This window comes from Monopterus albus, unplaced genomic scaffold, assembly GCF_001952655.1.
Source record: "Monopterus albus unplaced genomic scaffold, M_albus_1.0 scaffold61.1, whole genome shotgun sequence".
Lineage (NCBI taxonomy): Eukaryota > Metazoa > Chordata > Actinopteri > Synbranchiformes > Synbranchidae > Monopterus > Monopterus albus.
The window spans coordinates 1417778-1434734 of NW_018127941.1; the positions used below are offsets into that span (position 1 = coordinate 1417778).

Consider the following 16957-nt stretch of genomic DNA (forward strand, 5'->3'; position numbering starts at 1 on the left):
TTTTCTTTCATGTCACTCAGAATAAGAAGCTTTCATCCCTGCTAGAGAATATTGATTCACCGGCCTGTCACGGTCATGCTCTGTTTTTTTTTCTCACACGTTTTGGCAGTTTCTTTTGAGCGATCAGACCAATCTGCTGCACCGGGAGCAATCCATTGCTGAAAAGGAGGGGTAAGGGTTAGGAAGCAATAATCCCTGTACCTTTCATCTACCCTCCCCTTCATGGGCCAGTGTATGTGTAGACATGAGGAGGTGAATGCAAAGGTTGTATGTATGTGTTTATGGCTGAGTCTGTGTGTGTGTGTATACATGTGAGGAGGGCAGAGCAATCCAGAGCAGCACCAGGTATGTCCCCCCCAATTCCTATCTTTGTTTGGTCTGCTCCATCTCCCCCCTCAGTGGTTTCTGCTGCAGTATAAGTCACAGCCTGCGCTGTTCTCTGACATCCACATGCGTGCACACACACGCACATACTCACCGAGGCAGACAGATATGCACACATACGAGCGCAAATCCTCTTACAACTCACCAGTGCCCAGAGCAGATTAAGGGGCTGCACATCTCGAATTGTATTCCAAATGTGTCACATTTGCAGGGGTCTCCTTCCTCTTCTTCTTGCACTTTGTCCTCTTCCTTCTGTTCACAACGGGACTTCTCGTCTGCACCTGCATCTGCTGCTTCTTCCTTCTCAGTTCCGTCTTCAGCCTCTGGCAACTGGCCCGTTTGCCTCTGCAGCTGAGATGACCAGGCAGCCAGCTTGAAGCAGAGGAAGAAACACAAAGACAGAGGTAGAGAAACGAGAGAGCAAAGGGGAAGAAAGAGGGTGAAAAGGTAGGAAGTGAAAGATTAATTCTGATCTGACAGCCCCTCTAGAGAAGGAAGGCAGGTGAGGAGGGGGGTCAGAACAGCCAGGCTTTGAAGAATTGGAGGTGGAGGAGGAAACAAGGAAGGTGGGGGGGAATAGAAGAGGATAGCACTTCAGTGAGGAGAAAAAGAGGAATACAAGAGGGGGGGAAGACAGAAAAAGAGCCGAGTGTTGACTATGAAGGCTCTGTTGCTGCTGGTCCTGCCCTGGCTCAGCCCGGCCAACTACACAGATAATTTGGGCAACCTGCACATCCTCTATTCTGAGCTGTGAGTACCAAACTCAGCCTCCACTTGAATCATTTTCACCAACACCACCCCATCTCTTTCCTCCATCAACAATCCATGCTATTTTAATTTGTTATTGTATGTCTTTCACTTTCATTTGTTTAGGTCCACTCTATTCATGCTTACAGATGTGTAACTTAGCAATGTTTACATATTGATCATCGCTTGATGATGTGACAATGTTCACTATGGTCCTCGGTTGCAGTGGAACTGGAGCACAGGTAGGGGCTTTGTGTTGTCCAGGATAGTTTGAATGCTACAGAGCAGCACCGCAGCGTGGCATCTTTTTCCGTCTTTAACAGCATGCGTGAGTGTATCTGTATTGATTTAAGAACAATGTCAGCGTGCATTTGCTCATGATTGTAACAGTGTGTATGTGTGAGTCTCGCTGAGCATATGGACAGTTGTACTGCAACAACGATGTGTTTATAGGAAAGTCCTTCACCTTAGCATTAAAAATTCATACCTGGCTACTCTTGGATCTCATGTGCTGTGTATACACTATACAATCTGTTAGAAGCTGTCATATAGTTTATACATAAAATTACCACCAGTACATAATGTAACATAACATAAAGCCACACCTAGTGCACATTCTCACAACCTTTTTTAAATTAATATTTCAACAGACAATGTTATATCACTATTAACACAGATGGACATCACTTTGGCTACTGGGTATTGAATTCTGGCACCATAGAAACAAACCACATGCTGTAACTGTGGGTTGATATTAGGGCTGCAGCTAATGATTCATTTTCTTTCTGACTGAGCTGTTTGCTACTTGTGTTATTATTATTATTATTATTATTATAATTAATTGTTTAAATAGTATATAGAGGTTGAAAATATTGGGAAAAACTCATCCCAATACCACAGAGCTCAGAATAGTGACAACATCTTTATACTGTGCTGCTTGTTTTGCCTGAGCAACAGTCCAAACTCAAATATATTCAGTTTACAGTGAGTTTAAAAAAGAGCACCACTCAAATATGGGAGATGGAATGTTTAGAATTTCTGCTTGAAAATAACTGATCATCACCATTGTTGTCAATTTACTGAAAATTTGATGAATTGTTTCAGGAACAAAACAGCAGACCTAATATTCTCTTTTGTCCTTTATACTACACTGCACATCACTTGTTTTTTCCTTGGCTCCTCTTGCTCTGAGTTGTGTTTTCTTTTCTGTATTGGCCTCCAGACTCTCATTGTGGTGGAGTTAATGTTGACTGTATCCAACAGCTCCATGTGAAGCCGGAGCTCTCTGATCTTCGAGCTGAGCTACCGCTCCTTTCTCCAGCCTGACGGAAATATCCCATTATACTGTATGAATACATGGAACAATAGAGCGCCTTATAAACTCCCTTGTTTCATTCTATGCTCTCTCCACTGAGTGGGGCTTTAGATCCTGGAGACACCAAGAGCACAAATTTGGCAGCAATAGATGCCAAAAGAGTAGAGGAGAGAAAGGGAAAGATGGAACTGGTTGGAAAAGGAGAGGTAGCTGAGATGAAATACTCACATTTGATTATATGTAGAAAGAATAGGAGAAGGAGAAAGATCTGAGAAGAATGGAACCAAAGTGAATGAGCAGTATAGCACAGAGAAGAGGGGAGATGAGAGGAGACAGGAGGCTATAAGGTCACTTCCTGCACCTGATTTCCATCTGGCTGTACGTACGGCTACCATGGTGATGGCACCCAGTACACCTACTGTATGTGGGCTAATTCAGTGAAGGCTTGACTGTATATAAAATGATCAGATTTCTCCCTGACACTGACAAAGCCAACTAAATGAGAAGTAGTGACAGTCAGACAGAGAGGGCACATGCACGAGTGTGTTTCTGTGCTTGTGACAGGGAGGGTTTTGCTGATTATGACATGACAGAGACAGAGACCAAGAGCAGACGAACACGGACATGGTGTTTTTCTGCCTGGCTGGAGGGCAGTGGCACACCATTTGTCTTTATCCATACTGCTGACAGGAGGCTCCCCCTGTGTGACCACCGTCTCTGCCTGCCTCGATTTTTTCTGCTTCATCTTCCTACTTATCTTTCTCCCTCAGTTTTTGTTCCTAATGTCTTTCAGTTTAATGTGATTACTAGAGTAAGTGTAGTGTGTGGGGAAAAATGTGGGTGGCTGCAATCTGTTGTACTCACACATAAATACGCGTGCACAGGGTTGTATACAGACTATTGTCTATACGCAGCTGGGGGACGAGTAAATGTGTCTCTGTGATGAAAAGCTTAATATAGTTACTGCTATTTTACTCTGTCAGCAGCAGCCAATACAAACACAGCACAGGCACACACAGGAGAGCACCTAGATTGTGATTTCTGTGCTCCTTACACACACCATTGCTCCTTCCTTTCCCCAGCCCACATGACCTCCCATGATAATCACAGGGCAGTGCTGTAGAACATTAATGATTAATCTGTGCTCATTTCTGGGCCTGCGCTGAGATGTATTAAACACTATGATTAGTTTAGCTTCCCTCCTTTCAGCCCTCATCCAGGAGGTGTTTGATCACTGAGAGCTGCGCACACTCCTGGTGCTCCAGACATCTTCAGCATGGCCGCATCCTAACAGGATTAGTCACCCGCCTGCCATGCACTCATTAGATCTGAACAACACCAGTCGTTTGTTAATGCCAAGTCCATCTCATGCCCTCTTCAGCCTCGTAGCTGCTCCAAGTGTTGGGCAGGCTTCACTAATTAGACTTTTGTTTAGATTAAATATTAATCCTTATTCTGCAGTGAGGCAGCTCTCCCTGTCTCATTGTATCCAGCAGGCCAGATATTCAGGAAGGGCCAGGGAGCGAGGAGCTCAGAGATACAAATCAGGCCAAGAGCCTAAATCCTAGCCTCTTGAACAACTTACACATCTTTCTAAAAAGATAACATTAAGTCAGCTTAATTACTTCTTTGTATGGTGTTTACACTATAAAGCATTTAGCGGATCCATCATGGGATCATGTATTCACTATGTGTGGACTGACAAAGCCTAAATGTAACAACAGCGTGCACTGCAGACACAGTCAAAGCTAAAAGGAAACACAAGACAAGGACACATGTCAAGGACACACTGAAGTTGTTCACAAACGAACATTCAAACGCATAGCTTTAATATTACGTTACACCTCACATAAAATAAATACGCACAGTACAACACACAAAAACGCACATTTGCCCAGGTGTAACTGAAGTGTCCATAATTCATGTGTAAATACCATGTCACTAAAGAATAGATGACTTATGTGCCTATTTGTTTACTAAAGAAAAGAAGTCAGTAGCAGGTTCAAGTTTCCTATCAGATGTTCAAACAAAAATACAGCATAGTAGCAAGGTGAACACATGGTGGTGTGAGCATGCAGAGAAGGTTTAAACATGGATTTGAGTTTGGTATGTTTTACAGTAAATGCATTTTTACTAAACCTGTACTGTATTTATCTTTTAGCAGCACAGTGCACCTTCATGTTTGTGCTGAGTCATTTACATTAAGTGCCCTACTTATACTGTAGCTGTGTGTTAACCTTTGCTTTGCTCAAAGTCTGTTTGCTGTTTAGGGTCTTTGAGGCTTGATGTGTTTTAATGTGGAATATTTTCTACAGTGTCCTGTCTACAAGCAGGATAATCTGTAGGAGGGCTTCCATATGAGAGGTCTGTAGAGTCAGCAGGGTGTAGCTGACAGCAGAGAGCAGAGCAGTGTGGAGTTAATCTCTCACATGAACACTACCCTAATGAGTGCAGGGCTATGGGTTGGACTCTCCAGTGCTGGCAGTGTTTCAGTCAGTTGTACCATGGCACGTGGAGGTAGAGAAACCAGAGCACTGCCAAAGGCTGGTGTGGCAGAGATTGAGGAATCTAGGCTAAAGGTACCAAGAGTAATGTAGGACAGCAGCCTGGTGGGGATTGTCGATGATCATGTATTGTAGCGTAACAGGAATTAATAGTTAGAGTTGTCTGCACTTTACTGAGCGAAAAGTACACGTAGTATTTCATTGCAGGGCTGGAAAATAGCCACTGGTGAGGTGCGCATACTATAGGGTGCATTAATGAGCCCAAGAGCAGAGAATAAATCAGTTGTAGTTCTTCTTGTGCTCTCTTCTCTATTGACAAATGGAGTGTGAGATTGCCTTGTTGGTTGAAACCTGACATTGACACAATAGGTGCTCCCCACTGTACAGTAAATGTCCTTCCAGTCTGATCATGCGGCCAGGGCCCTATCGATGATTGTACATATTGATGGACTAAAAAACCCTGAGTCAAAGTTTGGACTATTTCTAACAGACTGATTCAACTGACACTGTGGTGACCAGAAGGCCTCGGCTCTGTGCTGACACACAGTTGCATGCCAAACCTGCCAAGCCACCCCTCCCTGCACACAAGCACAATGGAAAGTTCAAACACAAAGACAGTATTATGTGCTGTGTGAGCCTCTGTACACATTCACTTTTGACTTCTGTGCACATTTATCTACAAAGAACTCACACCCAGCTACATCTTGCCTCCTACTTGAATTTAGCAGATCTGTTTTTGTAAATGAGCTCAGCCAGCAGAGCCTGTCCCCTCTTACTGTGGTCTCACCACCTCCTCATGCAGCAGATGGGACTACCCTTCGCAGCACGTGGATCCAATCAACACACTAGCACGTCCTCTGATTAACACTCCTCTAGTTAATCATTACCTGGATTACTCTGTCTTTATGTCACTCTTTTCATTCTCTTTCATTATCATCCTGTCATTCTCTTCTCCCCCAGTCAAACTCGACTTTATGTGTTTGACATATGGCCCAAGTGTGTGATAAAGGAATAATCAATATACTAATCTAAGAAAGGAAAATGTTCATTTGAAGCCTTTATCAATATTCAGCTGGTTGACAATGCACCAGTAGTGCTGTTGTTAACTACAGTGCTTTGTGTTTGTGTGTGTTACAGACCACAGGTGCTCTGGGAAGCACCTGTGGTCTTTTCTCAGTCTGGTCTAAACCAAGTTACTCTCGTGTGCTAAAGCTTTATGGTCAGTTTTCTCTCGGGGGCTTCATCCCTGAATCAGTCAGATAGTATGGTGATAGTATGGTGAGATTAAGGCTTTTCTTACGATTTGTAAGGCTTTTAATTTAACACTTGGTTAAAGAAAATGTAAAAGTTTTTAGCTTATAATGTGGCAAGGATGAGCATGTTCCTGTGACCAAAATAGATCAGTGACTCAGAAGTTGGTGAATATTGCACTGTGCACATATTCATTAGTTCTCCAAGAATATACTCAACAGACACATGCTGCTACTTTTAGACTTCTCTCACATTCTTTGTCACACAAGGTAATTTTCCATATATCTCACACACACCCACTTGTATTCTACACATTTTTTAGTGAGAACAACCCACAGGCTACCTCCAGGCTCTCTGTGCAATTGGAAATTATTTCCTATTCGTTTGGGTTCTTACCTGTCAGGTGTTGCTGATGCATTTTCAAGAGTATCAGAAAGTTTGCTGCCGGAGTCAGAACTCATCAGGGACAAGTGTGTGCTTCTACTTTTGGGCGAGAAAGGAAGTGAAATGAGAAGAAGAGAAAGAAGGGCCCCTATGTAGAAGAGCTGCATAGGTCATTCAGCTGTGCCCCCACAAATGACACTGTGCATAAACAATGCTTTTGATCCCAAAAAATCTGCATGACTACAGTGTGGTATGGCATGTGAAGGCAGCCTTGTTTCTTTAATTTACTGCCTGACTCAGCTAGGGTCATTTGTGTTGTATGCAGAGTGTGGTCCAACACGTCGTCTGTTGCCATCAGGGAGCAGAGAGAGTATTTGGGTTAGGAAGGATAATCCACTCACCCCCAAAGAGGATTGGGGAATCTCACAGGCTTTGATGAGTTGTGAGCTGGTGTTTATTTCACATCACAAGAACAGAACTGTTTGTGTCACAGCCAGGGCACGCTGGCTCAACCACCATGTCACCGAAAGCATCGTGGCTAATATCTACTGCACTGGCGAGAGCAAAGCCAAAAAGGAAGGAGAGGTAGAAGAGGGAAGTGAAGAGTACTGGGGATGTTTTGGTGTCTTTGCTCCTTATCTCACCACAGATCTCGAGGTTTAGAGAGATGATGTGATAACTGAGGCTGTGCTGAGTGAGACAAGGATACTGCAGTTGTGTTGAGCACACTCTAAGCTCTATGATTAAAGGATAGCTTTGTACAAGCACTCAAACCTCCATCATTACACAAAAGAGAATATTTGTTTATGAGAAAAAGAAAAGAAGAAAGAGAAAAATATGGAGGGAGAGTGTATATTCATGGATGTCAAGCATTTCACCTCTCCAGTGTACAGACTTGCATATAATTGGCTTGGCTTACCTTGGCTCTAAAGTTGCAGGACCACCCTGGTGAGGGAGACAAGGCGTTTCTGTCATACTTCCCTGCCTGTAACCTCAAAAAGCACAGACTGTTGCCTTAACATTAAAACTCAAACATTAAAAATCTACATAGCTGAGATATGGCTGGTTTTAAGGCAACTCTTATCCCCTGGAGGAAGATGATTTTAATTAACAGGAGAAAAAGCCTTTAATAAACCAGTCACACACTGAACAATGGCTACGTGCTGTTGTCTCAGTGAATCTGTCTCTGCGGCTAATCAAAAACTACAGTTTGTATCCCTTGTTCCTGATAGTACGTCTGTTCTAAATATACTTTTCTTTGTTTTTTAATGAGCTTTATCTAAGCGCTATGATCACAGAACACGTAGTAGAAAGGAAACCCTTAAGATCTTCCATAGTCAAACTCAGTTTCTGTGTGTAGTGTGCATTCATTAATACTTGGACAGACATTTTTCTAAAATGTTGGGTGGTCTATAGTTTTATGTAAGTGAGTGAACATGTATTCAGCAATATTTGCCCATCTCCAGTGACTGACTGTGGTTTTCCATTTTCCACTACCCACGATGAAACAGAGCAATGTTGTCTTCTGTTCCATATACCGTAGTCAGCCCAGACCAGTTGGTCCATACAGGAACCTATCAAAAGGGAGTGTGTGTGCACACCTGGTATTACTCAAATTTAGGGGACTCAAAGCTGTTTACACACACCCTGTGGGGACCCGGCCGTGCTCGTGGAAACCAGATGCTGAGATGTTGGTTCCCACCATGTCAACTACTGAACTTTAGAGTGATGACTTGGTTTAAGGTTAGGGTAAGGGTAAGGATTAGACAAGTAGTGGTTAAGGTTAGGGTAAGTCTCCAGGAAATGAATGTAAATCCATATAAAATCCCCACGAGGAGCAAAAACAAAAGTGTCTATGTGTGTGTCTAAATAAATAGGAAGCTAATGTTTCAGTCAGAAACTCCAGTATAATCAGTTCTGCTGTACAAGGCTTTGGTAGGGAGTGAATCTGTATATAAATGATGATATTAACACCAGCTGGGAGGAGTATGTAGAGACACGTACACCTCACTGGAGCGTAGTGTTATGTAACAGAGCCCAGAGTAAGATCAATAGGTATGTCAGCTTTGTGTAATGCTGTATCTAACTGTGAGACTGACTCATGGCTACAAGTGAGATAGAATTTAGAACCCACTTCAGAATGAAATGATTTTCCCTGTGAAATATGGACATTTTGCAGGACCTCATCAGACAGCACTGTTACTGAGACAAAATTCTGGCACCCTAAGGCGACCAGTGTATTCCCTTGTCTCACATGCCTCTACCATGTGGTCACATGGTAGAGGCATGTGTTATTCCTTGTGTGGCCCTGCAAGGATTATTACCACCCTTTCTTACTTTTACTTAACTTCTCCTTTTTGGCTTAATATCCTCCATGAAAGATCCAGTGGTATCCCAGACCATCCTACAACTTGCACAGTAGAATGGATTGCACTCTTCTTATTTTTCTGAGCTACTGTTAAAGCAGAGCCTGGGTTTGATCCAGCTCATTAAAATCCAGTTAATGTTTGTGCTGATGGCTCCGCAGAGACAGCTGGAAAGACAAGCCAGTATTATTCCTGCATCTGACGAAGCATCACCTCAAACCCTTTATGGCTTACAGATGGAAGAAACTTCTCCAGCAATACAATAACCTGCTCTGTAGGGATCTCTTTAATGCAAGCACAAACCTTCCCAATTTAATATTGTAAGTGAAAAAAGCCTTTTATGGTGTGCATCATGTCATGTACACGCATGTGTACACAGGTGTGTATCTGAGTTTGTGTGTACAAGAGAGTGACTGTGTAAATGTGACATCTGAAACTTAGGAATTATATTTGCTTTTGTGAAAAAGAACTGTTTTATATTCAAATGTTGTGCCAGTTATCTGCTCTCTCTCCTCTTGAATGGGTGCTTTCTTACATTTGTGTTCAATCAGCTGTCAGGCTACTCACAGCCATAGAGAAAAATCTATCCTACATGTGAATACAGATGCTGTCACAAAAAAGGTGAACACCAGAAACACGTTTTTTTCTTCATGTGTAAATCTGATAATTCTGGTATATTCTGGGAGGTGCTCTGTGAATTTTAGGCAAGAGCATTGGGAAATATATCCTGCCACCATATGTGTAGTTGTGGCTTATTTTTCAGGCTTTAGAGAGGTGATGTTTGAATGTTAAGGTCAGATAAGTGGTGCGAGGTGGTCTCAAAGCAGAAGACAGAGGTCACAAAGCCCCAGGCTGCAGGAGATGCTGATATCTGCTCACATTAGTCTTGAGAATGTGACCTTTTCATTTGCTGTTAACATGACTTTGTTAACTTTCATTTTACTATGAAAAGTGATGCTGTCGTTGTTGCTTCAACATGTAGTTAATTTCTAAATTTAAGCACATGATTTCATTAATATCAATATCATTTCATCAGGATGTTTAGCATTAACTGCACCATGATGACTGTAATTTGACTTTGACCTCTTTGTGCAGGTGTAAAGGGGCCTCTCACTATGGGCTTTCAGCAGACAGGAAGCGACGTTCACAGGAGGGTGAATGCACCGACAGTACATCAGAACTCACCATCGCCACGCTGCCCAATGATGGCCCCACCTCCGCCGCTGTGGCCCTCCTGTCAGACGAGCCTGGTTTGGTCAACCCAGCCTTTGACCCCAGCATGGAGGAAAACAGCCAGTCGGGCAGCACAACCAGCCTGGCTGCACGCAGCAGCACCAAGAAGGGTGAGTGTGAGTGGGCGAAAGGATGTTAGTGTGCTCATGGGGGCCCATGCGTGCTGGATGATGTCACCCTAAAATTAAGTGACGAGAGAAAGAATGCTAGAGGGAGTGTGTATTTACCAGAATAACAGATTGAAACTCAACAGAGAGTAGAGAGCTTTCTAGTCACAGTTACATCATCTCCAAGTCAAAACCACAGGCCACTGATCTATACTCAAACATAAATTTACACCTGCAGATTCATAGCATATAATCCAGCTGCTTGTTCAAACTCAAATACAGTCTTTGTTCTCTCTAATGGTCTCTGATAGAAATTCTATTAACCAATTAGCTCTATTGCCTTGTTGTTTTTCACCAATCCATAAAATCTCTCTGTGGAAAACAATAGAGAAACAGAGAGAGAGAAAGTCGTTGAGCCAAGGAGACATGGAATTAGAGGTAGGTTAAATATAACAGATGTAAGCATTAATGGCCAGTGATGTGATCACAGCTCTTCCTCCAATTCTCCTACCTGTGAAACTAGGAATCAGTCACAAATGTTCCTCTCTGGCCCTCCATCGCTCTCCCCTCTATCCAGCCCCCAAATGGAGCATATAGGAAGTGGGGGCACCAAATGATGCTGCACCAGCAGTTTAAGTCCGGCTGAGCAGCCACCACCACCACCATGAGCGCCACTACTGCTGAACAAGCTGTCAGAGCCCGCAGAGGGAGGGAGCAGTGCTGCAGAGGCCCGCTGCCCCATCCTCAGTGCAGCCAGGCTGGGGCTGTTATCTCTCCACTGCAGCCTCCTGTAGTCTGTCTGTCTTTTCCTGAGAAGATATGTACCAGACAAGAGGCTCTGTCAGAGGTTTTTTTGGTCATAGTCACTAGTGTCCACAGTGCATTTTGCCACTGCTGCAGTTTCACAACCAAGTAACTATATTCAGCACGGATTGGGTTTGTTAAGTAAAAAGCCACTGTTTGAAAGTAGATCCTCTATCCACAAAAAAGATTCATTATATGAACTTGTTAACAGTTGCTAAACAAATAAAACATGGGAGAAAAGGATGGATTGGAGGTAAATAAACAGAAACCACTGTGGTGACACAGCATGTCTCAGTACGGGGGACACTGTCTGGAAACAGTTGAACCTACAATAGCTTAACCTTTGCCTAAAAGGTACACTGTGTATGATTTACATCTAGTGTAACCAAAATGCTCTGTGTGTGTCCTTAAGGTCTGACAAGGATGCAACTCCTTCCTTATTACTTATTTTATTTTTTATATTTGGAATTGTTTACATTCATGTTTACTAGGGGATTACTACAACCCCAAATCAGAAAAAGTGGGGACAGTATGTAAAATTAAAATTAAAACTATAAATAGTGATTTGGAAATTATGTGTCCTGCATTACATTGAAAACAATACAGCAGCACATTATTTGATGTGATACCTCATCAATTTAATTCTTTGTTCAAAATAAACACTTCATTCTGAAATAATAATAATGAAATAATGGTTGAAACAGGTGATGTCAACAGGGGACTGCATCATGATTTAGTACAAAAATGGCATCCAGGTAAGGCCTGGTCCTTTAGGAGCAAAGATGGGCCGAGGACCACCAGTTTGCCAACATATGTGAGAGAAAGTTATCGAAATGTTTAAAAACAATGTTCCTCAAAGAAAGATAGGAAGGGATTTGGATATGTCACCCACTGCAGTGCAGAACATAATTAAAAGATTCAAGGGAACTGGAGGGTTTTTAGTGTGTAAAGGGCAAAGTGCACAAGCCTAAGGTGGATGACATGTTCTCTGATCCCTCAGACGGCACCGCATCAAGAATCGTCACTCTTCTATAAGCGATATAACCACATGGGCTCGGGATGACTTTGGCACACCTGGGCTAGGCACTATAATATCTAGTTGTGTCCATAAATGCTACTTAAAACTGTACCGTGCTAAAAGGAAGTCCTATGTCAACAGTGTCCAGTCGACTGCTCTGGGCTCAGAGGCATCTGGGATTGACCAACAGTGGAAATGTGTATTGTTGTCAGACAAATCAGTATTTCAGGTCATATTTTTGGAAGGAATGGACGCTGTGTGCTCTGGACCAAAGATGAAAAGGACCATCCAGACTGTTACCAGCAACAAGTCCAAAACAGTCCAAGCCCAGACCATGACAGACCCTGTCATGGTCTGGGCTTGTGTCAGCGCCCTTGGCAAAGGTAACTCACACTTCTGTGATGGCTCCATTAATGCTGAACAATACTGAGATTTTGGAACATATGCTGCCTTCAAGACAACATCTTTTCCAGGGATGCCCGTGCTTATTTCAGTACAATGCAAAACCTCATAGAGTACACATTACCAAAGCATGGCTGTGAAGGAAAAGGCTGCGAGTGCTGGACTGGCCTGCCTGCAGTCCTGACCTGTCCCCAGTAGAGAACATGTGGCACATCTTGAAACGCAAATTGCGTCAGCGTAAAACCAGGACTGTTGTGCACCTTAAGTCTTGTTGTGAAAAGGAACGGCAACATCACAACGTGGTAAATGCTTTACTGTGCCAACTTTTTTGGAATGTGTTGCAAATTTAATTTAGTAATATAGTTAATATAGTTTCTTTGTCAGTGTCATTAGGAAAATTCACTGTTGTTACAATCAGTTAAATTCATTTAATCATGTAACCGTAAAAAATGATCCCCATGAGTTCCAAACAGTTAGATACACTACTAGTGGTCAAAAACCCAATGCAATGCACCTCCAGCCACACTGTGCTGACCAATTAAACACTGTAATATAATTCTACTATTTACCTCACTATAAGCAGATGAAGGGAAAATGGTTCCTGAAAGCTTAATACAGTTGTACAATATTGTTTCCTGGTATTATAAATCACTGTGTAGTGCTGGGTTATTTGAAAAGCCTTAGAAGTTTATATAATTTGTTGCAGTCGGTTCTTTTAACAGCGTGAGCTAGACATCCTGTCTACTCTAAACATTTCTAATACATCAAGTATCTAACCAATATCTATCTGACTAAAAATACCTAACAAATTCAAACTGGACCTCTTGGATCATCTTTTCTCTGTTACCTAAAGCAACATGCCTATGCAGTCACTAAGCCCAGAGGAGGCATGTGATTGGCTGTGAGGAGGCAGATTCAGACATGTCCGGGCATGTTCAGAGAGGGATAATCCATAAAGTGCCTCTGTTTCTCCTCTGTCTTCTTTGCAGTCAGAAATTTTGATCGAGCTTCAGTGAGGAGCCGCTCCTTCAGGAGGCTGAACCGGGCATTCAGTGTCCTGCGGAGGACCAAGAGTGGCAACGCAGTGAGCAATGAGACATCTGAGGAAAGAGACAATGCCAGGAATTCCAGTGTACCACAGGAAGGTATGGATCAAGGCCTATATATCAGTCTCTTTGCTTCTTTAGCGTATATATCTTTGCTTACAGTATATTGTGCATTTTGTGTCATGTCTTCATTGTATGATGCCACTGCTGTGTCTGCACTTAATGATTCTCACAAGAGGATTGCAGAGAGAGGGTTTAGTGTATGCATATGTTTCCAAATGTATTTGTTCCTCACTGGGAGCCCTCAGTGTAACAGTAGCATATGTTTCTTTAATAATTCATCTCTGGGCTGTATCACTAGAGGTGAATCAGAAAGAGTGGTAGCCTGAGGCAGGTTGAAAAGGAGAGGTCACCGGAGAGGAGGCTGATGACACCCTCCACCTCTTCTCCATCTACTGTTCTTCTCTTCTTTTATAACCCTCCTCTTCCAAGTCTTTACCTTTTCCACCTCCTTGTCCTCCATATCCTCTTCCTCTCTTTCCAACAGGTTTGCATCAACTTGATGGAGTAGTCCCCAGGGAGAGCAGTGTTCTTGATATGGTAGATATATAAGATGTTATGTAGCGCCGAAAAAATGCTGTAGAAATATAATGTAATATCCACAACCCAACCCTTGTGATAGTAGAAAGCATAAAGTGGAAGCTAAATTGCAGCATGATGAGAAGAAGAGAAGAAATGTGGCATTGTGTAATAATGAGGGATGATAAATGACCTGTGCTGGATTATTCTCTAAGGCCATCAGTGAGTTGAGAGAAGAGACTAAATATTCATTGCCTGCCACTAGAGAGACAAAGAGACAGAGGATAGAAAGTCAAGTAGAGATGGATTCATACAAAACAAATGGAGGAAGGAGCAGTTCCAGTAAAACAATAGCAATAAGGAAACAAATAATAGTGTAGCAATGTCCTCATGGATGGTGGAGTGGGTGAAAATAAATAAAAAAGATGGGATGAAAAAAGACAGGTTGAAAGGGTGTGTGATAGAAGATAGAAGGGTTACATAACAGCAGGAGGTCTCAGTGTTAATGTGCTCTCCACCCATGGAGCAATCTGCTGTGATAAAGACAAAATATTGACTTTGGAATGGAGAAAGTGCTACGTCAGAAGAACAAACCACTGAGGCTACAGACGCTAGAGACGCCAAGGGAGCCAGGCCACTGAGGAATAAGGAGAGGAAGACATTTTTCATAACCAAAGAAAAGGAAACAAGATGAGGAATACATCTTTTCTGTCATTTACTGGCCAAGACTGCTGGCAAAATCACAACTAAATACCCCCACCCACTTCCACATAGTCCAGTCCAGAATGCATCATGTTAAGTAGAATTCACCACTGGGGTTGAGGGGACAGGAGAATTAAAAGTATATTTTACACAATAACAGTGAGGTTTACATTAAGGGTTATATGCATTGAAATCATACCATTGGACCACATAAAGTCCCGCATCTATTGTTATAGCAGAATACTGATTATTGCTGGGTTTAATGGATGAGGTAAAAACAAGTGACAAACAAAGGGTCTTATCTTGACCAGAAAATACACATTTAACATTCCCAGAGCACACTGGTTGGAATATGTGTATTATAACTTTTCTTACATTCCCAGCCAAGTAATAACTTTGCAGAAATTTGGAATTCAGAGTTTTCCCAAGCATACTTGCTACAGATGTATGTGATTAATGACACACACATTGTACAGGACATTCAGCCAAGTAAATTTTCCTCTTTGACTTGCACAAATTTGTTTTAGTAACCTGAGGGAGTAGAGACAGCTGGGTGCAGCGCTGAAACTCTCTATCTACCACAATGTGCCACTCCTTCTCCCTCGATGTGTCGCTCTCTCCCTACACAACACTATCTTTCTCCCACTTATACTCCTGTTTTATTTGTCTGTATCTCTCTCTTGGTTTTTCTTGTCATTGTACAGTAGAACAAAACTGCTTTTTTCATCTTCTCCCTTAGTGCTGGCTCTTCCTCAGCTCCATCACCTGATCCCTGATGGTGAAGTTACCAGTATTAAGATCACACGGGTGGATCCCTCAGAACCGCTGGCCATCAGCATTGTGGGAGGCAATGAGACCCCCTTGGTTCGCATCCTCATCCAGGATATTTACAGAGAAGGTGTCATTGCTCGGGATGGACGCTTGCTACCTGGGGACATGATCCTGAAGGTATCATGGAAACTGTTGTATTGCATCTCAATAAGAAGCCATCAGAGTTATAATTTCATCTCCATCTCTGTCTCACTCTCAGGTAAATGGCATTGACATCAGCAACGTACCCCACTGCTACGCCGTGGCAACCCTCAAACAGCCATGCCAGCTCCTCCGGCTAACAGTACTCAGAGAACAGCATCATCGCTACCGCTCACACAGCCACCCACATGGGTATGGCCATGATGTTGTTGGGGGTCACCTATCTCATGGCCTACCCCACCATCCATTGAGGGACGACAGCATCCATGTGGTCCTGAATAAAAGCACTCCAGAGGAACAGCTGGGCATTAAGCTAGTGAGGCGGGCAGAGGAGCACGGAGTCCACATCTTTCACCTGCTGGAAGGAGGCCTGGCTGCACGCGATGGACAGTTGTGTGTTGGCGACCGCGTGCTGGCCATCAACGGGCATGATCTACGTTATGGAACACCAGAACATGCTGCTCTGCTTATCCAGGTTAGTCAACAGGATAAACAAACTGACTTAACTAAGGCAGCAGGTCTCAGCATATAGCTGTGACAGTGACATTAGTCCATGTTGTTACAAATCACACAACTGTGTTCCGTTCTTACCCGCTTCCCCGAGGTATTAAAAATAATTGTGGTGGTTCAGCCTAATTGTATTGTGCCGTGCTGTCGTGTCTGTGGTCACTGCAGTTAATAGTATTTAATTGTGGTGGTTCCCTGCTGGATCGGCCCATGCGGCTGACTCTGGTTCCAGGTTGATACCACTCAATGGTGTTGTGTTTGTGGTTAATGGTAGTTAATTGCAGCATGTTTGTGGTTGACTCTGCAGGGTCTCTGGGCCTGGAGTTCCTCTCTGAACAGTCTGAGTGGCTCTTTTGGGTCTCTGCGGAGCCAAGATGGCCTCTCAGAGCAGACACTTTCTGTCAGGGATTAAGGACTGGCAGCAAATAAATTAAATTAGTCCAATTAGGGCAATAATGGGCTGGACGGGCTAATTCAAGAGTCAGGGACCAGGGCAAATCTCAATGGAATGGAAGCAAAGGGAACAGGAAGCAGGCAGCCAGTCTATGTGTCTACTGGACTGCATGCATGTGTGAATGAAAGTCACTACCAGGTGGCAATGAATTGAAACTATGACTAACCATAGTTTTCCTGGGG

At 43.1% G+C, this 16957-nt stretch overlaps 1 protein-coding gene across 1 annotated transcript in view; it reads left to right on the plus strand.

Annotated features, from left to right (window-relative positions):
* The first annotated feature begins 429 nt into the window (after window positions 1–429).
* Window positions 430–16957, plus strand: part of lnx1 (ligand of numb-protein X 1) — a 22677-nt gene continuing 6149 nt past the window's right edge. Inside the window, exons 1-5 of the mRNA XM_020603523.1 lie at window positions 430–1134; window positions 10047–10294; window positions 13505–13660; window positions 15582–15790; window positions 15873–16289. Of these exons, the coding sequence (XP_020459179.1) occupies window positions 1043–1134; window positions 10047–10294; window positions 13505–13660; window positions 15582–15790; window positions 15873–16289 (1122 nt within the window). The 5' untranslated portion in view covers window positions 430–1042. The remainder of the gene's footprint in view (window positions 1135–10046; window positions 10295–13504; window positions 13661–15581; window positions 15791–15872; window positions 16290–16957) is intronic.